This window comes from Balaenoptera ricei, chromosome 14, assembly GCF_028023285.1.
Source record: "Balaenoptera ricei isolate mBalRic1 chromosome 14, mBalRic1.hap2, whole genome shotgun sequence".
In the NCBI taxonomy this organism is placed as follows: domain Eukaryota; kingdom Metazoa; phylum Chordata; class Mammalia; order Artiodactyla; family Balaenopteridae; genus Balaenoptera; species Balaenoptera ricei.
Genome location: NC_082652.1, coordinates 42,977,216 through 43,002,377, shown reverse-complemented (window position 1 = coordinate 43,002,377; position 25,162 = coordinate 42,977,216). Strand labels below are relative to the sequence as shown.

The following is a 25,162-nucleotide window of genomic DNA, read 5'->3' as shown; positions in this document are numbered from 1 at the left end:
GAAATCTCACAGACGTTTTAGAAAATTTTGCAAAACTCTTAACAAAAATGGAAACTGACAATAGTTTGGTTGTATTTACAATGAACTTTCTTAAAAACAATGTATTTTGGCCAGCACAACAGAGAAAAACTATGGACTTTTTTTTTTTAACATCTTTATTGGAGTATAATTGCTTTACAATGGTGTGTTAGTTTCAGCTTTACAACAAACTGAATCAGCTATACATATACACATATCACCATATCTCCTACCTCTTGCGTTTCCCTCCCACCCTCCTTATCTCACCCCTCTAGGTGGTCACAAAGCACCGAGCTGATCTCCCTGTGCCATGCGGCTGCTTCCCACTAGCTATCTATTTTATATTTGGTAGTATATATAAATCCATGCCACTTTCTCACTTCGTCCCAGCTTACCCTTCCCCATCCCCATGTGCTCCAGTCCATTCTCTCTGTCTGCATCTTTATTCCTGTCCTGCCCTTATGTTCTTCAGAACCTTTTTTTTTTAGATTCCATATAAATGTGTTAGCATACGGTATTTGTTTTTCTCTTTCTGACTTACTTCACTGTGTATGACAGACCCTAGGTCCATCCACCTCACTACAAATAACTCCATTTCGTTTCTTTTTATGGCTGAGTAATATTCCATTGTATATATGTGCCACTTCTTCTTTATCCATTCATCTGTCGATGGACACTTATGTTGCTTCCATGTCCTGGCTATTGTAAATAGAGCTGCAATGAACATTGTGGTAAATGACTCTTTTTGAATTATGGTTTTCTCAGGGTATATGCCCAGTAGTGGGATTGCTGGGTCATATGGTAATTATATTTTTAGTTTTTTAAGGAACCTCCATACTGTTCTCCATAGTGGCTGTATTAATTTACATTCCCACCAACAGTGCAAGAGGGTCCCCTTTTCTCCACACCCTCTCCAGCATTAATTGTTTGTAGATTTTTTGATGATGGCCATTCTGACTGGTGTGAGGTGATACCTCATTGTAGTTTTGATTTGCATTTCTCTAATGATTAGTGATGTAGAGCACTCTTTCATGTGTTCGTTGGCAAGGTGTATATCTTCTTTAGAGAAATGTCTATTTAGGTCTTCTGCCCATTTCTGGATTGGGTTGTTTGTTTTTTTGATATTGAGCTGCATGAACTGCTTGTAAATTTTGGAGATTTTGTCAGCAACTTTGTCAGTTGCTTCGTTTGCAAATATTTTCTCCCATTCTGAGGGTTGTCTTTTGGTCTTATTTATGGTTTCCTTTGCTGTGCAAAAGCTTTTAAGTTTCATTAGGGCCCATTTGTTTATTTTTGTTTTTATTTCCATTTCCCTAGGAGGTGGGTCAAAAAGGATCTTGCTGTGATTTATGTCACAGGGTGTTCTGCCTATGTTTTCCTCTAAGAGTTTTATAGTGTCTGGCCTTACATTTAGGTCTTTAATCTATTTTGAGTTTATTTTTGTGTATGGTGTTAGGGAGTGTTCTAATCTCATTCTTTTACATGTAGCTGTCCAGTTTTCCCAGCACTACTTATTGAAGGGGCTGTCTTTTCTCCATTGTATATTCTTGCCTCCTTTATCAAAAATAAGGTGACCATGAGATTGGTTCAAGATGGTGGAGTAGAAGGACGTGCTCTCACTTCCTCTTGGGAGAGCACCGGAATCACAACTAACTGCTGAACAATCATCGACAGGAAGACACTGGAACTCATCAAAAAAGATACCCCACAGCGAAAGACAAAGGAGAAGCCACAATGACAAGGTAGGAAGGGCGCAATCACAATAAAATCAAATCCCATAACTGCTGGGTGGGTGACTCACAAACTGGAGAACACTTATACCACAGAAGTCCACCCACTGGAGTGAAGGTTCTGAGCCCCACGTCAGGCTTCCCAACCTGGGGGTCTCGCAACAGGAGGAGGAATTCCTAGAGAATCAGACTTTGAAGGCTAGCGGGATTTGACGGCAGGACTTCGACAGGATAGGGGGAAACAGAGACTAGACTCTAGGAGGGCACACACAAAGTAGTGTGGGAATCAGGACACAGGGGAAGGAGCAGTGACCCCATAGGAGACTGAACCAGACCTACCTACTAGTGTTGGAGGGTCTCCTTCAGAACTGGGGGGTGGCTGTGTCTCATCGTGAGGACAAGGACACTGGCAGCAGAAGTTCTGGGAAGTACTCCTTGGTGTGAGCCCTCCCAGAGTCCGCCATTAGCCCCACCAAAGAGCCCTGGTAGGCTCCAGTGTTGGGTCGCCGCAGACCAAACAACCAACAGGCAGGGAACCCAGCCCCACCCATCAGCAGTCAAGCAGATTAAAGTTTTACTGAGATCTGCCCACCAGAGCAACAGCCAGTTCTACCCACCATCAGTCCCTCCCACCAGGAAACTGGCACAAGCCTCTTAGACAGCCTCATCCACCAGAGGGCAGACAGCAGAAGCAAGAAGAACTACAATCCTGCAGCCTATGGAACAAAAACCACATTCAAAGAAAGATAGACAAGATGAAAACGCAGAGGGCTATGTACCAGATGAAGGAACAAGATAAAACCCCAGAAAAACAACTCAATGAAGTGGAGATAGGAAACCTTCCAGAAAAACAATTCAGAATAATGACACTGAAGATGATCCAGGACGTCAGAAAAAGAATGGAGGCAAAGATCGAGAAGATGCAAGAAATGTTTAACAAAGACCCAGAAAAATTAAAAAACAAACAAACAGAGATGAACAGTACAATAAGTGAAATGAAAAATACAGTAGAAGGAATCAATAGCAGAATAACTGAGGCAGAAGAACGGATAAGTGACCTGGAAGACACAATGGAAGAAATCACTGCTGCGGAAAAGAATAAAGAAAAAAGAATGAAAAGAAATGAAGACAGCCTAAGAGACCTCTGGGACAACATTAAACGCAACAACATTTGCATTACAGGGATCCCAGAAGGAGAACAATGAGAGAAAGGACTGGAGAAAATATTTGAAGAGATTATAGTCGAAAACTTCCCTAATATGGGAAAGGAAATAGCCACCCAACTCCAGAAAGCGCAGAGTCCCATACAGGATAAACCCAAGGAGAAACACGCCGAGACACATAGTAATCAAATTGGCAAAAATTAAAGACAAAGAAAAATTACTGAAAGCAGCAAGGGAAAAACGAAAAATAACATACAAGGGAACTCCCATGAGGTTAACAGCTGATTTCTCAGCAGAAACTCTACAAGCCAGAAGGGAGTGGCAAGATATACTTAAAGTGATGAAAGGGAAGAACGTACAACCAAGATTACTCTACCCAGCAAGGATCTCATTCAGATTTGATGGAGAAATCAAAAGCTTTACAGACAAGGAAAGGCTAAGAGAATTCAGCATCACCAAACCAGCTCTAGAGCAAATGTTGAAAGAACTTCTCTAAGTGGGAAACACAAGAGAAGAAAAGGACCTACAAAAACAAACCCAAAATAATTAAGAAAATGGTAATAGGAACACACATATCGATAACTACCTTAAACATGAATGGATCAAATGCTCCAACCAAAAGACACAGGCTCGCTGAATGGATACAAAAACAAGACCCATATATATGCTGTCTACAAGAGACCCACTTCAGACCTAGGGACACATAAAGAATGAAAGTGAGGGGATGGAAAAAGATATTCCAGGCAAACGGAAATCAAAAGACAGCTGGAGTAGCAATACTCGTATCAGATAAAATAGACTTTAAAATAAAGAATGTTAAAAGAGACAAGGAAGGACACTACAGACAAGGGATCAATCCAAGAAGAAGATATAACGAGTATAAATATACAGGCACCCAACAAAGGAGCACCTCAATACATAAGGCAACTGCTAACAGCTATAAAAAAGGAAATTGACAGTAACACAATAATAGTGGGGGACTTTTTTAACACCTCAGTTCCACCAATCATCCAAACAGAAAATTAATAAGGAAACACAAGCTTTAAATGACACAATAGACCAGATCGATTTAGTTGATATTTATAGAACATTCCATCCAAAAACAGCAGATTACACTTTCTTCTCAAGTGTGCACGGAACATTCTCCAGGATAGATCACATCTTGGGTCACAAATCAATAAATTTAAGTAAATTCAGTAAATTTAAGAAAACTGAAATCATATCAAGCATCTTTTCTGACCACAACGCTATGAGATAACAAATCAATTACAGGGAAAAAAAACGTAAAAACCACAAACACATGGAGGCTAAACAATACGTTACTAAATAACCAAGAGATCACCGAAGAAATCAAAGAAGAAATCAAAAAATACCTAGAGACAAATGACAATGAAAACACGACGATCCAAAACCTATGGGATGCAACAAAAGCAGTTCTAAGAGGGAAGTTTATAGCAATACAAGCCTACGTCAAGAAACAAGAAACATCTCAAATGAACGATCTAAACTTCCACCTAAAGTAACTAGAGAAAGAAGAACAAACAAAACCCAAAGTTAGCAGAAGGAAAGAAATCATAAAGATCAGAGCAGAAATAAATGAAAAAGAAATGAAGGAAACAATAGCAAAGATCAATAAAACTAAAAGCTGGTTCTTTGAGAAGATAAACAAAATTGATAAACCATTAGCCAGACTCATCAAGAAAAAGAGGGAGAGGACTCAAATCAATATAATTAGAATATAATATAATTAGAAATGAAAAAGGAGAAGTTACAACAGACACTGCAGAAATACAAAGCATCTACTACAAGCAACTCTATGCCAATAAAATGGACAACCTGGAAGAAATGGACAAATTCTTAGAAAGGTATAACCTTCCAAGAATGAACCAAGAAGAAATAGAAAATATGAACAGACCAATCACAAGTAATGAAATTGAAACTGTGATTAAAAATCTTCCAACAAACAAAAGTGCAGGACAAGATGGCTTCACAGGTGAATCCTATCAAACATTTAGAGAAGAGCTAACGCCCACCCTTCTAAAGCTCTTCCAAAAAACTGCAGAGGAAGGAAAACCCCAAACTCATTGTATGAGGCCACCATCACCCTGATACCAAAATCAGACAAAGATGTCACAAAGAAAGAAAATTACAGACCAATATCACTGATGAATATAGATGCAAAAATCCTCAACAAAATACTAGCAAACAGAATTCAACAACACATTACAAGGATCATACCCCATGATCAAGTGGGATTTATCCCAGGGATGCAAGGATTCTTCAATATACACAAATCAATCAATGTGATACACCATATTAACAAATTGAAGAAGTAAAACCATATGATCATCTCAATAGATGCAGAAAAAGCTTTTGACAAAATTCAACACTCATTTATGATAAAACGGTCCAGAAAGTGGGCACAGAGGGAACATACCTCAACATAATAAAGGCCATATACGACAAACCCACAGCAAACATCATTCTCAATGGTGAAAAACTGAACGCATTTCCTTTAAGATCAGGAAAAAGACAAGGATGTCCACTGTCACCACTATTATTCAACATAGTTTTGGAAGTCCTAGCCACGGCAACCAGAGAAGAAAAAGAAAGAAAATGAATACAAATTGGAAAAGAAGTAAAACTGTCACTGTTTGCAGATGACATGATACTATACATAGAGAATCCTAAAGATGCCACCAGATAACTACTAGAGCTAGTCAATCAATTTGGTAAAGTTGCAGGATACAAAATTAATGCACAGAAATCTCTTGCATTCCTATACACTAATGATGAAAAATGTGACAGAGAAATTAAGGAAACACTCCCATTTACCACTGCAACAAAAAGAATAAAATACCTAGGAATAAACCTACCTAGGGAGACAAAAGACCTGTATGCAGAAAACTATAAGACACTGATGAAAGAAATTAAAGATGATACCAACAGATGGAGAGATATACCATGTTCTTGGATTGGAAGAATCAAAATTGTGAAAATGACTATACTACCCAAAGCAATCTATAGATTCAATGCAATCCCTATCAAATTACCAGTGGCATTTTTTACAGAACTAGAAAAAAAAAATCTTAAAATTTGTATGGCGACACAAAAGACCCCGAATAGCCAAAGCAGTCTTGAGGGAAAAAAACAGAGCTGGAGGAATCAGACTCCCTGACTTCAGACTATATAACAAAGCTACAGTAATCAACACAATATGGCACTGGCACAAAATAGACCAGTGGAACAGGATAGAAAGGCCACAGATAAACCCATGCTCCTATGGTCAACTAATCTATGACAAAGGAGGCAAGGATATACAATGGAGAAAAGACAGTCTCTTCAATAAGTGGTGCTGGGAAAACTGGACAGCTACATGTAAAAGAATGAAATTAGAACACTCCCTAACACCATACACAAAAATAAACTCAAAATGGATGAGAGACCTAAACGTAAGACCAGACACTATAAACTCTTAGAGGAAGACAGAGGAAGAACACTCTTTGACGTAAATCACTGCAAGATCTTTTTTGATCCACCTCCTAGGGTAATGGAAATAAAAACAAAAGTAAACAAATAGGACCTAATGAAACTTCAAAGCTTTTGCAAAGCAAAGGAAACTACAAACAAGACGAAAAGACAACCCTCAGAATGGGAGAAAATATTTGCAAATGAATAAACGGACAAAGAATTAATCTCAAAAATATATAAACAGCTCATGCAGCTCAATATTAAAAAAAAAACCACCCAATCCAAAAATGGGCAGAAGACCTAAATAGATATTTCTCCAAAGAAGACGTACAGATGGCCAAGAATCACATGAAAAGCTGCTCAACATCATTAATTATTAGAGAAATGCAAATCAAAACTACAATGAGGTATCACCTCACACCAGTTAGAATGGGCATCATCAGAAAATCTACAAACAATAAATGCTGGAGAGGGCGTGGAGAAAAGGGAACCCTCTTGCACTGTTGGTGGGAATGTAAGTTGATACAGCCACTATGGAGAACAGTATGGAGGTTCCTTAAAGAACTAAAAATAGAATTACCACATGATCCAGCAATCCCACTACTGGGCATGTACCCAGAGAAAACCATAATTCAAAAAGACACATGCACGCCAATGTTCACTGCAGCACTATTTACAATAGCCAGGTCATGGAAGCAACCTAAATGCCCATCGACAGATGAATGGATAAAGAAGATGTGATACATATATACAATGGAATATTACTCAGCCATAAAAAGGAACGAAATTGGGTCATTTGTAGAGACGTGGATGCATCTATAGAGTGTCATACAGAGTGAAGTAAGTCAGAAAGAGAAAAACAAATATCGTATATTAACGCATATATGTGGAACCTAGAAAATGGTACAGATGAACCGGTTTCTAGAGCAGAAATTGAGACAGAGAAGTAGAGAAAAAGCATATGGACACCAAGTGGGGAAAGAGGCAGGGGGTGGGGGTTGTGGTGTGATGAATTGGGAGATTGGGATTGACATATATACACTGCTATGCATAATAGGTATAACTAATAAGAACCTGCTGTATAAAAAGATAAATAAAATAAAATTCAAAGATTCAAACAAAAAAAAAAAGGTGGCCATATGTGCATGGGTTTATCTTTGGGCTTTCTATCCTGTTCCATTGATCTATATTTCTGTTTTTGTGCCAGTACCATACTGTCTTGACTACTGTAGCTTTGTAGTATAGTCTTAAGTCAGAGAGCCCGATTCCTCCAGCTACATTTTTCTTTCTCAAGATTGCTTTGGCTATTTGGGATCTTTTGTGTTTCCATACAAACTGTGAAATTTTTTGTTCTAGTTCTGTGAAAAATGCCATTGGTAGTTTGATAGGGATTGCACTGAATCTGTAGATTGCTTTGGGTAGTATAGTCATTTTCACAATATTGATTCTTCCAATCCAAGAACATGGTATATCTCTCCATCTATTTGCATCATATTTAATTTCTTTCATCCGTGTCTTACAGTTTCCTGAGTACAGGTCTTTTGTCTCCTTAGGTAGGTTTATTCCTAGGTATTTTATTCTTTTTGTTGCAACGGTAAATGGGAGTGTTTCCTTAATTTCTCTTTCAGATTTTTCATCATTAGTGTATAGGAATGCAAGAGATTTCTGTGCATTAATTTTGTATCCTGCTACTCTACCAAATTCATTGATTAGGTCTAGTAGTTTTCCGGTAGCATCTTTAGGATTCTTTATGTATAGTATCATGTTATCTGCAGACAGTGACAGCTTTACTTTTTCTTTTCTGATTTGGATTCCTTTTATTTCTTTTCCTTCTCTGAGCGCTGTGGCTAAAGCTTCCAAAACTATGTTGAATAACAGTGGTGAGTGTGGGCAACCTTGTCTTGTTCCTGATCTTAGTTGAAATGGTTTCAGTTTTTCACCATTGAGAACGATGTTGGCTGTGGGTCTGTCATATATAGCCTATATTATGTTGAGGTAAGTTCCCTCTATGCCTACTTTCTGGAGGGTTTTTATCATAAATAGGTGGTGAATTTTGTCAAAAGCTTTTTCTGCATCTATTGAGATGATCATATGGTTTTTATCCTTCAGTTTGTTAATATGGTGTATCACATTGATTGATTTGTGTATATTGAAGAATCCTTGCATCCCTGAGATAAAACACACTTGATCATGGTGTATGATCCTTTTAATGTGCTGTTGGATGCTGTTTGCTAGTATTTTGTTGAGGATTCTTTGGCATCTATGTTCATTAGTGATATTGGCCTGAAGTTTTCTTTCTTTGTGACATCTTTGCCTGGTTTTGGTATCAGGGTGACGGTGGCTTTGTAGAATGAGTTTGGGAGTGTTCCTCCCTCTGCTATATTTTGGAAGAGTTTGAGAAGGACAGGTGTTAGCTCTTCTCTAAATGTTTGATAGAATTTGCCTGTGAAGCCATTTGGTCCTAGGCTTTTGTTTGTTGGAAGACTTTTAATCACAGTCTCAATTTCAGTGCTTGTGACTGGTCTGTTTACATTTTCTATTTCTTCCTGGTTCAGTCTTGGAAGGTTGTGGTTTTCTAAGAATTTGTCCATTTCTTCCAGGTTGTCCATTTTATTGGCATAGAGTTGCTTGTAGTAGCCTCTCAGGATGCTTTGTATTTCTGCAGTGTAAGTTGTTACTTCTCCTTTTTCATTTCTAATTCTATTGATTTGGGTCTTCTCCGTTTTTCTTGATGAGTCTGGCTAACGGTTTATCAATTTTGTTTATCTTCTCAAAGAATCAGCTTTTAGTTTTACTGATCTTTGCTACTGTTTCCTTCATTTCTTTTTCATTTATTTCTGCTCTGATCTTTACGATTTCTTTCCTTCTGCTAACTTTGGGGTTTTTTGTTTTATTTTCTCTAATTGCTTTAGATGTAAGGTTAGGTTGTTTATTTGAGATGTTTCTTGTTTCTTGAGGTAGGATTGTATTGTTATAAACTTCCCTCTTAGAACTACTTTTGCTGTATCCTATAGGTTTTGGGTCATCGTGTATTCATTGTCATTTGTTTCTAGGTATTTTTTGATTTCCTCTTTGATTTCTCCAGTGATCTCTTAGTTATTAAGTAGTGTATTGTTTAGCCTCCATGTGTTTGTATTGTTTACAGATTTTTTCCTGTAATTGATATCTAGTCTCATAGCGTTGTGGTCGGAAAAGATATTTGATATGCTTTCAATTTTCTTAAATTTACCAAGGCTTGATTTGTAACACGAGATATGATCTATCCTGAAGAATGTTCCATGAGCACTTGAGAAGAAAGTGTATTCTGTTGTTTTTGGATGGAATGTCCTATAAATATCAATTAAGTCCATCTTGTTTAATGTATCATTTAAATCTTGTGTTTCCTTATTTATTTTCATTTTAGATGATCTGTTCATTGGTGAAAGTGGGGTGTTAAGGTCCCCTACTATGACTGTGTTACTGTCGATTTCCCCTTTCATGGCTGTTAGCATTTGTCTTATGTACTGAGGTGCTCCTTTGTTGGGTGCATAAATATCTACAACTGTTATATCTTCTTCTTGGATGGATCCCTTGATCATTATGTAGTGTCCTTCTTTGTCTCTTGTAATAGTCTTTATTTTAAAGTCCATTTTGTCTGATATAAGATTTCTACTCCAGCTTTCTTTTGATTTCCATTTGCATGGAGTGTCTTTTTTACATCCCCCCACTTTCAGTCTGTATGTGTCCCTAGGTCTGAAGTGGGTCTCTTGTAGACAGCATATATACATATGGGTCTTGTTTTTGTATCCATTCAGCCAGTCTATGTCTTTTGGTTGGAGCATTTAATCCATTTACATTTAAGGTAATTATCGATATGTATGTTCCTATTACAATTTTCTTACTTGTTTTGCGTTTGTTATTGTAGGTCTTTTCCTTCTCTTGTGTTTCCTGCCTAGAGAAGTTCCTTTAGCATTTGTTGTCAAGCTGGCTTGATGGTGCTGAATTCTCTTAGCTTTTGCTTGTCTGTAAAGGTTTTTATTTCTCCGTCAAGTCTGAATGAGATCCTTGCTGGGTAGAGTAATATTGGTTGTAGGTTTTTCCCTTTCATCACTTTAAATATGCCCTGCCACTCCCTTCTGGCTAGCAGAGTTTCTGCTGAAAGATCAGCTGTTAACCTTTCAGGAATTCCCTTGTATATTGTTTGTTGTTTTTCCCTTGCTGCTTTTAATATTTTTTCTTTGTATTTAATTTTTGATAGTTTCATTAATATGTGTCTTGGCGTGTTTCTCCTTGGATTTATCCTGTATGGGACTCTCTGTGCTTTCTGGACTTGATTGACTATATCCTTTCCCATATTAGCGAAGTTTTGAACTATAATCTCCTCAAATATTTTCTTAGTCCCTTTCTTTTTCTCTTCTTCTTCTGGGACCCGAATAATTTGAATGTTGGTGCATTTAATGTTGTTCCAGAGGTTTCTGAGACTGTCCTCAATTCTTTTCATTCTTTTTTCTTTATTCTGCTCTGCAGTAATTTTTTCCACTATTTTATCTTCCAGGTCACTTATCCGTTCTTCTGCCTCAGTTATTCTGCTATTGATTCCTTCTAGAGAATTTTTAATTTCATTTATTGTGTTGTTCATCATTGTTTGTTTGCTCTTTAGTTCCTTTAGGTCCTTACTAAACGTTTCTTGTATTTTCTCCATTCTATTTCCAAGATTTTGGATCATCTTTACTATCATTACTCTGAATTCTTTTTCAGGTAGACTACCTATTTCCTCGTCATCTGTTTGGTCTGGTGGGTTTTTACCTTGCTCCTTCATCTGTTGTGTGTTTCTCTGTCTTCTCATTTTGCTTAACTTACTGTGTTGGGGTCTCCTTTTCGCAGGCTGCAGGTTCGTAGTTCCTGTTGTTTTTGGTGTCTGCCCCCAGTGGTAAGGTTGGTTCAGTGGGTTGTGTAGGCTCCCTGGTGGAGGGGACTGATGCCTGTGTTCTGGAGGATGAGGCTGGATCTTGTCTTTCTGGTGGGCAGGTCTGCATCCGGTGGTGTGTTTTGGGCTGTCTGTGACCTTATTATGATTTTAGGCAGCCTCTCTGCTAATGGGTGGGGTTGAGTTCCTGTCTTGCTAGTTGTTTGGCATAGGGTGTCCAGCACTGTAGCTTTCTGGTCATTGAGTGGAGCTGGGTCTTAGCATTGAGATGGAGATCTCTTGGAGAGCTTTCACCATTTGATATTATGTGGAGCTGGGAGGTCTCTGGTGGACCAATGTCCTGAACTTGGCTCTCCCACCTCAGAGGCACAAGCCTGACACCCGGCTGGAGCATGAAGACCCTGTCAGCCACACGGCTCAGAAGAAAAGGGAGAAAAAAAGAAAGAAAGAAAGAAAAAATAAAATAAAATAAAGTTGTTAAAATAAAACATTATTAAAAAGTAATTTAAAAAAAGGAAAGAAAAGAAAAAATGGACAGGCAGAACCCTAGGACAAATGGTAAAAGCAAAGCTATACAGACAAAATCATACAAAGAAGCATACACATACACACTCACAAAAAGAGAAAAAGGAAAAATATATATATTTAGTTGCTCCCAAAGTCCACCGCCTCAATTTTGGGATGATTCGTTGTCTATTCAGGTATCCCACAGATGCAGGGTACATCAAGTTGATTGTGGAGATTTAATCCCCTGCTCCTGAGGCTGCTGGGAGAGATTTCCCTTTCTCTTCTTTGTTCGCACAGCTCCTGGGGTTCAGCTTTGGATTTGGCCCCGCCTCTGCGTGCAGGTTGCCTGAAGGCGTCTGTTTCCGTTCAGACAGGACGGGGTTAAAGGAGTGGCTGATTAGGGGGCTCTGGCTCACTCAGGCCGGGGGGAGAGACGGGTACGGAATGCGGGGCGAGCCTGGACGTTGCAACAGCCTGAGGCACACCGTGTGTTCTCCCGGAGAAGCTGTCTCTGGATAACGGGACCCTGGCAGTGGCGGGTTGCACAGGCTCCCGGGAGGGGAGGTGTGGATAGTGACCTGTGCTTGCACACAGGCTTCCTGGTGGCTGCAGCAGCAGCCTTAGCCTTTCATGCCCATCTCTGGTGTCTGCGCTGATAGCCATGGCTTGCACCCGTCTCTGGAGCTTGTTTAGGCGGTGCCCTGAATCTCCTCTCCTCGCGCACCAGGAAACAAAGAGGCAAGAAAAAGTCTCTTGCCTTTTCGGCAGCTCCAGACTTTTTCCCGGACTCCCTCCTGGCTAGCTCTGGCTCACTAGCCCCCTTCAGGCTTCCTTCACGCAGCCAACCCCAGTCCTCTCCCTGGGATCCGAACTCCGAAGCCAGAGCCTCAGCTCCCAGCCCCCGCCCGCCCCAGCGGGTGAGCAGACAAGCCTCTCGGGCTGGTGAGTGCTGGTCGGCACTGATCCTCTGTGAGGGAATCTCTCCGCTTTGCCCTCCGCACCCCTGTTGCTGTGCTCTCCTCCACAGCTCCGAAGCTTCCCCCCCCGTCCACCCTCCATCTCCACCAGTGAAGGTGCTTGCTAGTGTGTGGAAGCTTGTCCTCCTTCACAGCTCCCTCCCAGAGGTGCAGGTCCTGTCCCTATTCTTTCGCCTCTGTTGTTTCTTTTTTCTTTTGCCCTACGCAGGTACATGGGGAGTTTCTTGCCTTTTGGGAAGTCTGAGGTCTTCTGCCAGCATTCAGTAGGTGTTCTGTAGGAGTTGTTCCACATGTAGATGTATTTCTGATGTATTTGTGGGGAGGAAGGTGACCTCCATGTCTTACTCTTCTGCCATCTTGAAGGTCTCTGAAAAACTACACACTTTTAACTGGAACAGGAGGATGTTCTGGGCATTAACATGGACTTGGCATACACAGTGGGTGAAAACGACATGCAAGCTCAGTTCAGTAAAAACAGCCATTGAATTAGAGGTTTGCTGGTGGAAAACGGGATTGCAAGTGACATGCTTATCTACACAGAAAACCTCAAGGTAGATACAAAAAAACAAAACCAAAAAACCTCCTAGGACTAATGAATGAGTTTAGTAAGGCAACAAGACTCAAGGTCAATACACAGAATAATCGTATTTCTAAATATCATTAAGGTAAAGTCTGAAACTTAAATTTTTAAAAATCCCACTTATAATAGCTTTCCCCAAAATGAAATACTTAGTTATCAATCTAACATGTACAGGTATTTGTATGCTGTAAACCACAAGACGCAGATGAAAGAAATAAAGGAAAATACAGATAATTGGAGAGACATGCTGCATTCATGGACTGTAAGATTCAACATAGTAAAGATTTCAAATCTCTCCAAATTGATCTACAGATTTAACACGATTCCAATAAAAATTTTTTGTGGATATGGATAAGTTGATTGTAAAACTTATATGGAAACCGAAGAAACTAGAAAAGCTAAATCAATTTTGGGGAGAAAAAGGGAACAAAATGGAAAGAATTACACCATGCAATTTTAAGAATTACTTATATAAGGCTACAGTAATCAAAATTATGTGTTATTGACAAAGGAATCGACACATAGGTTAATGAAACAGAATAGAGAATCGAGAAATAGATCCACGTAAATATGGCCAATTTATTTTTGACCAGGGTGGAAAACAATTCAATTGAGAAAGCACAGTTATTTCAACAAATGGGGCAATTGAACATTCACATGCAAAAAAATGAATCTTGAACCTCAAACCTTATAAAAAAATTAACTCAAAATGTCAACTATAAACTTCTAGCAAAAAGCTTAAGGAAAAATCTTTGTGACTTGGGACCCAGAAAAGAATTCTTAGACATGACAGCCAAAGGCAGGTCTCTTTTTTTTAAATTGACAAATTTGACTTCATAAAAATTAAACTTTTGCTCTGTAAAGGACACAGTTAAGAGAATGAAAGAACTAATTTTTCTCTACAAGCTATATGCCTTTTCTTTTTCTTGCCTTATTGTACCAACAATATAATGTTGAATAGTAGTGAAGAAAGCAGACATCCTTGCCTTTTTCCTAATCTTTGGAAGAAAGCATTCAGACTTTTCACCATTAAGAATGATTTTTAGTGGTAGGGTTTTAACAGCTGTCCTTTATCAGACTGAGAAAGTCCCTTCTATTCCAAGATTGCTGAGAGTTTTATTATTAATGGATGTTGAAATCTGCCAAATGTATTTCTACATCAATTGATATAGTCACATGGTTTTTCTTTCTTAGACTATTAATATGTTAGATTTTACTGACTAATTTTTGAATATTGAACCAGCTTTGCATCCCTGGGGTAAACTCTACTTGGTCAAGATATATTATTATTTTTATATATCACTGGATTTGATTTGCTAATATTTTGGTGAAGATGTTTACATCTATGTTCATGAAGCATATTGGTCTGTAGTGTTCATTGGTATGCTGATTAGATCAGAGTCACATATAACAAATCTGTAGCTCAAGAGTGGTAATAAGAATCAAACATAGTAATATGGGGTTGCTTTCCTGAGCTCCTCCCTTTCAACCATCTTCCCAGTAATTTCTGGTTTCCTGGGGCTCCTCTTTTTGGCCCTCTGGCCAGAAAGCTGGGGCTTTAGTTACTCCTCTTTGCCACATAGTTCTATGACTGCCTCCATGCCTAAGGTCAAGCAGCAAGAAAAAATGGGGGTGGGGAGTGGAGTAAAAAGTGAGATGGCAACCTCACTGCTGGTTCAGAAGTCAGTTTGAATTCTCATCTTCTTCCCCAATTTGCCTACTATTTACTTTTCAAAGCCTTCGAATAGCTGCTCCATGCATTCTGTCCAGGTTTTATAGCTGTGTTCAGTGGCAGAAACAGTATGGAATGTTTTTACTCCATCTTAACTGAAACCATTAAAAGCTAGTTTAATCAGAATTCTGACAGCAGGCTTCTGTTATATTATATTCCTACTAGCATTTACTTCATAAAACTTAAGCCTGCTTGCTCACCTATACCAGCAAACTCTCTCAACTTGGTCCAAAAAGACCTAACAGGCTTGGCAGGTTTTCTTTTAAGGGCACCCTCATTCCTTCCTTAAAGGCTAAAGAAAAAGGCAGAAGTCTTCATCTCCCTAATCATAGTCTCTCTGATATCAAGTAGAGGTCCCCTAAAATTCAAGTCAGTGCCCTAGAGAGCAACAGAGCAATCGTGGTTGAAAATTATTTTATCTCTGGTGTTTAGTACTTGTCTCTGTTCCTTAAAAGTATAACTATGGTAGTACTGACTTTAATCAAGAGCCAAACCACATTAACAGATTACCTTAAAAAATCACACAAGCTCTCAGAGGTAAAACTCGGTAGAGGTACTTCTTGATGCTAAGGACATAATTTAAAAAAAAAAAAAAAGATATAGAAAAAATGAAAATTAATGAAAACAGAAAGCAAAAGGTTATTAGGCAGAATCAGAGGAGTTACATGAAGAATGAATAAGCTAGTGTCCTACAGCCAACTCCCTCAACAAATATAGGGACATATTTAACAGAAAGGGCTAAATTATCTAGATAATTATGACACTGACATAATGGGAAATCCAAAAATGAGTTTTTGTTTCATGCTCAAGGAAGACAAGATATTGGGGGAAAATGCAGGCACAGAGAGTACAAAAGATGACAGCAGAGCTGTCCTTCATAACAAATGATCCAAAAATATGAAGTAGTGTCACCTTCAGTCCGATTTTGCTACATACTTTCAGAAAGTGATAAGGTATAAAGCAAAGGAAGGAATTGAGAGGTAAGTTAATGAGCCTGTGCTCTAGAGCCCACGAGCCACAACTACTGAGTCCTCGTGCCACAACTACTGAAGCCCGTGTGCCTAGAGCCCGTGCTCCACCACAAGAGAAGCCACCACAATGAGAAGCATGTGCACCACAACAAAGAGTAGCCCCCACTCGCTGCAACTAGAGAAAGCCTGCACGCAGCAACGAAGACCCAACAGAGCCAAAAATAAATAAATTAATTTAAAAAAAAAAGAATGTCCTGCTTAGATTTCATAATTACGGTTAACATAATCTTAAACCAAAGGAAAAAAATTTTAGAACAAGTTCCAAAAAAAATCATCTCCCCACCTCACATAAATTCAAGGATACCACAATTCAAACACAGAATCCTTTTTAACCCCTTAAAGACAATTATTAAGCAGGCATTCTACCAAATCAAACAGTCACAGGGTCTGATTAATTTTTCTCCCAACCATTAAGGCTAATAATATCAGGACACTGTCCAGAAAACCTGAGATCCTCGGCTTGAAGTTTTTTTCCTCCACTGATAATTTTTTTTAATTGAAGTATAGTTGATTTAAAATACTGTGTTACAATGTTCATTGCAGCTCTATTTATAATAGCCAGGACATGGAAGCAACCTAAGTGTCCATCGACAGATGAATGGACAGAGAAGATGTGGCACATATATACAATGGAATATTACTCAGCCGTAAAAAGAAATGAAACTGAGTTATTTGTAGTGAGGTGAATGGACCTAGAGACTGTCATACAGAGTGAAGTAAGTCAGAAAGAGAAAAACAAATACCGTATGCTAACACATATATATGGAATCTAAAAAAAAAAAAAGGTTCTGACGAACCTAGGGGAAGGACAGGAATAAAGACGCAGACATAGAAAATGGACTTGAGGACACGGGGAGGGGGAAGGGTAAGCTGGGACGAAGTGAGAGAGTGGAATGGACATATACACGCTACTAAATGTAAAACAGATAGGTAGTGGGAAGTAGCCGCATAGCACAGGGAGATCAGCTCGGTGCTTTGTGACCACCTAGAGGGGTGGGATAGGGAGGGTGGGAGGGAGATACGGGGATATATGTATACATATAGCTGATTCACTTTGTTATACAGCAGAAACTAACACACCATTGTAAAGCAATTATACTCCAATAAAGATGTTTAAGAAATAAATAAATAAAATATTGTGTTAGTTTCAGGTGTACAGCAAAGTGGTATATATATATATATATATATATATATATATATTTTCAGATTATGTTCCATCATAGGTTATTACAAGATATTGAACATTGTTCCCTGTGTTATACAGTAAATCTTTGTTGCCACCTGAGATACTTGGAATTTGAAATGTACACCTGCTGGTCAGCCCTTCTAATCCATCTCTACCTTTCAGGAGAATAGTATATTCCACATAATCTCAATTGAACACTTTTCCCCTTACATGCAAACATAATACTTGATTTATGTATCGTTAAAAAGAAATATAGGGCTTCCCTGGTGGCGCAGTGGTTGAGAATCTGCCTGCCAATGCAGGGGACGCGGGTTCGAGCCCTGGTCTGGGAAGATCCCACATGCCGCGGAGCGACTAGACCCGTGAGCCACAACTACTGAGCCTGCGCGTCTGGAGCCTGTGCTCTGCAACAAGAGAGGCCGCGATAGTGAGAGGCCCGCGCACCGCGATGAAGAGTGGCCCCCGCTCGCCACAACTAGAGAAAGCCCTCGCACAGAAACGAAGACCCAACACAGCCCAAAATAAATAAATAAATAAAAATTAAAAAAAAAAAAAAGAAATATAATGTGCTGTATTCATATTAGATTATATAATTTTTTTTCCAGTTCTTACTCTTATATCCTTTTTTTTATTCCCAAACTTCTTTTCATTCCTCTGGAAGGAAAAAAACACCCAAAAAAACTAAAAACTGACATATTAGTTTTTGGAAACTGACATACCCATGGGCAATCTCAAGATTATTATATTTAAGAGTTTGATGGCATCTTTCTTAAATGTATCTTAGCTAATGGTTTTAAGCTACTGGTTTTCCCTCTAATACCTCACCTTTCCCTAAATTATGACAGCTCTGTAATACAAGCAGAACATGTATTGTTACATTCATTTTAAATACAAGGAAATGGGTAAGTTCAAAGAGGTCAAGTAACTTTCCCAAAGTGAAATCTAGATAATGGCAGGCTGAATCTAGCATCCAGGACTCCTGACTTCTACTTCAATGCTATTTCCTCTATAATACACACTTTTTCTATCAAAAGGATAATACATATCTCAGGACACACAGATCCTATACATCAAAATTAAAGAATGAGTACAACCTTCTGAAGAAGCTCTAAATAAAATGTTATATTTTCTATGTAAGGTTCACCAATCAAGAGATACAACCAATAAAGGTCTCTTGAGAAAATTTCCATTAAAAAACCTAGTGTAGCTTTCCTGCTTCCAAAGAGAGAACCTAGTGAATGGTAATTGGATGGTAACTGAACTATGCCAGTTGAAGATGCCAATTCTCAGATTCCCAAATCACAGTATTTTATTTAACTTTCTATGTATGACCATTTAGTCAATGGGAAAACAAAAGTGATAGATTTTAAAGGCCCCCTTCTTTCCCCTCCTAGATTCTAAGTGTGATCTCCAGAACAGTGACAGCAATAGAAAAATCACCAAAAATTTGTTGGAAATGCAAATTCTCAGGCTTCACCCAGGCCTACTGTGTCATAGACTCCTGGGGTGGTACCCAGCAATCTGTGTTTTAACAAGCCCTCCAGATAATTCTTATGCATACCAAAGTTTGAGAACTACTGTCTTAAACTATCAATGCTTTGAAAACATTGCATTTCTGTTTCTCTGCTATGTATACAAGCTCTTCATAACTTGTCATTTTAAGAACATCTTCTCCATACTATATTAATTTGATTGCACTTTTAATGACAAATTCATTTTTCCCTGTTCAGTGTTCCATGAGTTTTGGCTCATGCAGAACTAGCATAAAGTTTAAATACAAGTTGCTATAAATTTAATACTTAGCCTTAACTATCATATTTCACTGACTCCATATCTTTTAAAATTTCATTTAAAAAAATCCCTTGCCCTTCTTGTACCTAAATAATATATCTTCTAATCAGTAATGAGCCTTATGAGTCAGTATTTTATTTATTGTACAATAATGCTTCATGGAGAATTGTATTACTTATAGTTTTTATGTCCTATATTTTCTATAAACAAAAATCCAAAGTCCTTCAGGGTACAACTTTTCTAATCTGTTATGCATTTTAATTATTTAATACTTATTTTTGCCCAGTTTCTACAGGATGCACTGTGAAACTAATGTGCCAGCAGGTACATGTCATGCATTCCTTTTTCTTTCTTCTAATGTCTGATAACAAATGAAAGTGGGGATGCTAGGAATTGTTAAAAAGAAAGTAAATGAATTCTTTGTCTCACTCTGCACAGATGTACTAAACTCACATTTCCCAAAGGAGAAAGAAGATATTCAAAGGAAATAAGGGTCACAATATATATAACAAATGTTTAAGGAATCAGGATGTTTGAACTCCAAGGTCAGATGGTTTGCTCTGAAGAACTCTGGATGATGTGGTAAGAAAGGAAAACATTGAAGGCTAGATGGTAATCTAGGACACACAGCACACATTTCAGACAAGTCTGCAAATGCATTAAACAAAAACGTGCCTGCTTGTTTGAAGTCAGAATTGGCAATTAGTAATCTATTTAAAACCTTTCACACATTGATGGTGAAATGGAAGAATGTCAGTACTTACATTTCAGTAAAAGTATCTAGGGGAAAAAAGCCATCACAATTTAAAAGTGTCCATATTTAAAATATAAACTTACAATACAGAGAACGAGAACACTTATGACTTTTTTTAAAGGCAAAGATAGAAAACAGGAGAAAGATGGCCTCAAAGTTGGAACTAAAATGTTTGATATCCACAGACATTTTAGCCAGACAACAAAGTTTTCAAATAGATGGATAACCTGTCAGATCAATAGGAATTGTAGCAGGAGCTGCTTCAATGGATTCAGACTAGGCTGGAGGCAAACCCAAAGGCAGCCTACTTTTTTAAGTGCCAAATGAGAATGACAAAATTGGAAGAAGTCAATAGGAAGGATGAAAAGAAATTAGACATCTTTACAAAAACCTGCCCAATTTAACAGTTTGTCTTTACACCAGAATGCAAAGAAGAAATGCATAGACTCTAAAACTGTATTAGAGAGAAGAAAACCCATGGGAGAAATGACCAAGATCAAAACTCTAGTCCTTAACAGTTGAAAGCAACCATGGATTATAAGACTACGTATGAAGGGGATTCAAGTTGTGATTTAATATTTATATGACAAACATCACTGCTGAAACATTCCTCAGGATCAATAAAGCCTACAACTTCTCTAAACAGTTCTTTGGAGTTCTATATTTGTAAGATACTGTCATTAATCTGTTTCCTATGCCCAGCTTAGTAGGTAGGTAGTTACCGGAAAAAGGAAAGCAAAGCAGTTTTATATTGAGCAACTGTAAGGAATCTGTACTAATTTTCACAATCGGACAAAGAAAACTTCCTAAACAGCCAAATACCAAAAAATCACAAACCAAAGCTTTATAGTTTATAGCAGTGTGATAACAATTAGTATATCCCAAATGATAACCTTACGAATTACCATATAAGACAACAATTCAACTCTATATAAAGATAGGGTCAATGATTTTGCAACTGAACAAAATATGGTGTGTTTGATTCTAAATTAGAGGCCCTTAGAATATTAAAGTTATTAAGAACTCTAGGGGGCAAGGGGATGACAAAAATGACAATATTTTACTTTCATCCAATATTTGCAACTAATACAGAGTGGCTCTGTTCTTGGAACTGGGCCAATGTATTTGATTCTTTTTTAAATCAAAGATGATTTAGAATAGGAAGCAACCAGAAAACTTTTGAAATATTTTGGAAGGAAAATATACAGTCTTTTTAATCTTGCTAGGAAAAATAAATAAATGGAGGTGCAAAAACAGTGGGCAAAAAAAAAAAACAGGTTTGCTACAGCACACCTGCTCTCATTGAGAGGTTTTGTTTCTTCTTTTCACATTTGCTCTTACAATTTTCTTCAAAAAATCCTGTCCACCTATTCATCCTTCAGGGAATAAAAAACACAATTAAAAGAAAAACAAACAAACAAAAGCATTCCATACAAACCTGAAGGAAAAATTAATCTATGATCCAGATGTTTGTGAAGGTATATGAAAGAACAGACAGGATAAGACATTTAAGGATAAAGCGGTAAGTTTTCTGATATTTATTTTCCAAAAAGTGGGTGGGATTAGAAGTAAGATAAGCATCTATCAGTCTTAAATGAAAACAAAGAGGGACACTCATGATTCAAAGCAATCAATCTATCATCAAGCCAGGCTTGCTGTAAGATTATAGGTCCAGTTCTCATGTTAACTTTTTTAGATAATATTTTTAGATAAATTTTCTGGAAAGAAATGAGTAACAGAAATTTTTTGTTGTTGAAATAAAATGATTCGGTTTCAAATCCTTTTTAATATTCTCCTTTCCCAATTCTCTTCACCTCAATCCAGAAACCCCTCCATCCAGACAGAGTTCACGTTTTCTTTCTTTTCTATTTTAGTGAAAACACACCACATTGATTGTAAGAATCTTACTAGATTTCCATTTGCTTTGCCTCAGCTCCTACATTAATCCAAACAATAAGGGCCTTTAAAACATTCATAAATAACCTGCTGCTGCTGGCACCTAGGAGCCGAGTGCAGCAATGTTAAGCAACAACAAATTTCATAGTTCAAGAGGCGCAGTTAAGGAAAAAGGTTGCTCAGGAAATCACTCTTATTTAGCACAAAGATCCTTAAAAATTGCATGAAATCAGTCAAGTAACTATAGAAACCAATTTCTTCAGCTCCATATCACACGTCTCACACCTCAATTGTCTTTATTATCGTCTGCTGTCAGATCCTTAATCAGAAATGTGAACAGGCTTGATGATTTATTCAGCAGGGAAAAGAATCTGTAGGTCAAGTGAAAAATTTCACACACACACCCATACATACACCACGTCTTCAACCTTAGGTACTTTCATTTCCTTCTGTTCTCAGCAGCTCTGGGGGCAACTCCAGTGAGATCCAATATTAAGGCTCAATTAAAATAAGCTCCAATTAGTGGAGCTTTTTTCTCTGGGGCTAGAAAAGTCAGGAAATGGATATTGGGAAATGTAAAAAGTCAGCTACTGAGAGGAGGCTGCAGACATAAATGAACTTATTTGTTGATTTCTACAGTTGCTATGCAGAGGCCTCTGGGAGTAAAAGCTTAACCAGTCTAAGCTATAAACTAAAACCCCCGCAGCTAAACATGAACTGTGTGAAACAAGGGCTCCATTCCAGAACAGAAAACTGCTGGGCCCAGAAAATTAAAAGCCAGAGGCGTTTTCCATTTAAAACTAAATCCCAGTACCACCTCCCAGCCAAAGAATTATAAGCAGTATCAGATTTACAAAACGAACAATTACCCTGGAAAAATGTAGCCTATTGTACGGTCCCAGATGCTAAATCTCAGAAGTTTCTTTTCTTTCTTTCTTTTTTTTTAATCCCACATTATATTCCTCCAAGTGTGCTGCTGTAGTTTACAAAGAGCCATTTCTAGACAGGCCTAAGCCTTGAAAATAAATTTTAAAAGGAGAGCACATAACTCATTGACCTCATTTGAAGTACTGCCCTTGCCTGCAGCAGTTCCTGTCCTTCCCCAAGGCTTCGGCAAATGGTATGCAACAGCAAAATAAACCCTGACCTAATTGCCAGGAGAGAGCTGCCAACCTTCCCTCAAACACAAAGACAAGCATGGTAACTTGAAAGTCCTACCTCTTTGGCTTTCTGCTTTAATCTCAGCTGTTCTGGATCTTCTTTATTGGAACGACTCTATCAAAGGAAAAGAAAATTTTAATAGAAATTACTAGCATCTAAACACCATAGTTGCCGTTAAATATTTAATAAATGACAATTTTCTCTTGTGATTGAAAACCTTAGCTCCAGGGGAAAATGCCTCAATCCAGTCTCGTGCTCTCCCTCCCACCTCCCCCTCCCTCTCATCATCTGGGCTGGCTGCTGCAGTTCTAGCCCGGAGGAAGCTTATAGAGAAAATGATGCTAACAATGTCAGTCAGGTCCAGTTGAGGCATGACGTTGTTCTTGCTGGAACACTAAAAACTGAAAAATGGATGGTAGAGATGAAGGAAAAGAAAAGGATAACCGTTGGCTCAAATGAATGAAAACAATCAACATGGGCTAATCCTTAGGTGAAGCCATTTTGGTAAAAAACATGGTATTTCAAGGACTATTAAAAACAAGAACGTGACGAACTTTGAACCAAATTTCTCTCTCTTCAAAAGTGTAATTTTTAAAAATTAAGAAATACATCCCAATGTTTTCATTAGAGTATCTTATCATCTTTGGGTCCTCTGTAGCACTTAACAGAATGCTGTGCCCAAGAAAATGTTCAATAAATGTTTACTGAATGTCACTTTCCATACTGATTCAGTTTAACATTCAAAAAATGAATAATCTTACAGGACTGCTATAAGAAAAGAGCTACCTTCTACATGTAATGCCATGATGGAACCAAAGGTAAGGAAAGAACTATATTTCTGACACTACAGACATTTGTCCACTGAAAAATATGCTGCGGATAGGTGTATTCTTCTTCTTATTCTAATAAAGTTACCTAACTCCTTATAAATCTGAATATTCCATAACATTCAATAGCAGCTAACTAAAGATAGCTAACAAAACGAAAGCAAAAAGTATTTTCCTATTTACTTAGTTTAACTGATAATGTTTTTACTGATTTATCAGTACTTCTGTTAAAGGAAAACACAAGGAAGAAACTGTTTAGATTTGAGTGCCTTCTAATTTTAAACACCTTAATTAAATACCTACATAAGATTCTACCCAAAGCTAATACATTTTTTCTTAATTTTGTCTCCAATCTAATAAAACAACTTCACTCTAGCCCAAACTAAGAAAACTCCCTTGTTATTCTACTTATGTTAGGAGAGAATGAGCATGAGTATATGTGTATTCACATAGAAATATGTGTGTATGTACATGTGTGTGTACATAATTTTTCCCACAGTATAAAATGGGCACATTTGGGTATCAAGCCTTTGTCAGTCAACCAATATTTATTGACTATCCATAGTATATATTCTACTGTGTGCCACGGTTCTAGGCCTTGGAGATACAGAAATGAGGTAACAAGACAAAGTCTCTGCCTTCGAGTAACTTACATTTTAAGAGAAAAATAAAACAATTTTATAGAAATTAAACACAATTGTGAAATGTAAAACATTTATGATGGGGAAAAATAAAAAACCATGACTGATAGTGATAAGTACTATAAAGAAAATCAAATAGGATAATGTGATAGAAAGGGGGGTGTACTTCTATAGCTAGAACGGGATGGAAGGCATCTCTGAGGAGTGACAACTGAGCAGAGATCTGAATGACAAGAAGGAGGCAGCCACATAACGATCTGGGGGAAGAACACTCTTAAGCAGAAGGTACAGTCACTGCAGAAGCCAAAAAATGGGAATATGGTTGGCATACTCGAGGAAAGAAAGAAGGCTGGTGTGGTTGGAGCATAAAGAAAAGTTGAGAGGTAACGTAAGGCTGGAGACAATGTGCCGCCTTGTAGGTCATGATAAGGAGTTGGGGTTTGATTCTAGTTGTAAGAAAAAGCCAGTGGAGGGTTTGGAGCACAGGTGTGAGAGGGCACTGGCAGGACACTTTCGGAAGGTCACTCTGGCTGCCGTACAGAGGATGCACTGTGCGGGTGCAAGACTGGAGACACAGGCACACAGAGCCGTTAGGAAGCTGCTCTAAAACAACCGCTGTAAAAGCAAGACTGAGAAAAAGATGAGGGCAACTTGAACCAGCACCACAGAATATGATGATAAATAACTAGATCGAAATACATGTTGGGGGTAGAGTCAACCAGATTTATCGATGAATTGGATATAGGGTGTGAAGTAAAGAGAGGAATCAAGAATGATGCCTAGGATTATGG

At 38.0% G+C, this 25,162-nt stretch overlaps 1 protein-coding gene across 3 annotated transcripts in view; it reads right to left on the bottom strand.

Annotated features, from left to right (window-relative positions):
- Positions 1-25,162, bottom strand: part of TAF4B (TATA-box binding protein associated factor 4b) — a 115,708-nt gene that overhangs the window by 22,990 nt on the left and 67,556 nt on the right. For all 3 annotated transcript variants that reach the window (XM_059893709.1, XM_059893711.1, XM_059893710.1), the window contains one exon: positions 22,961-23,017. In XM_059893709.1, the coding sequence (XP_059749692.1) occupies positions 22,961-23,017 (57 nt within the window). The remainder of the gene's footprint in view (positions 1-22,960; positions 23,018-25,162) is intronic.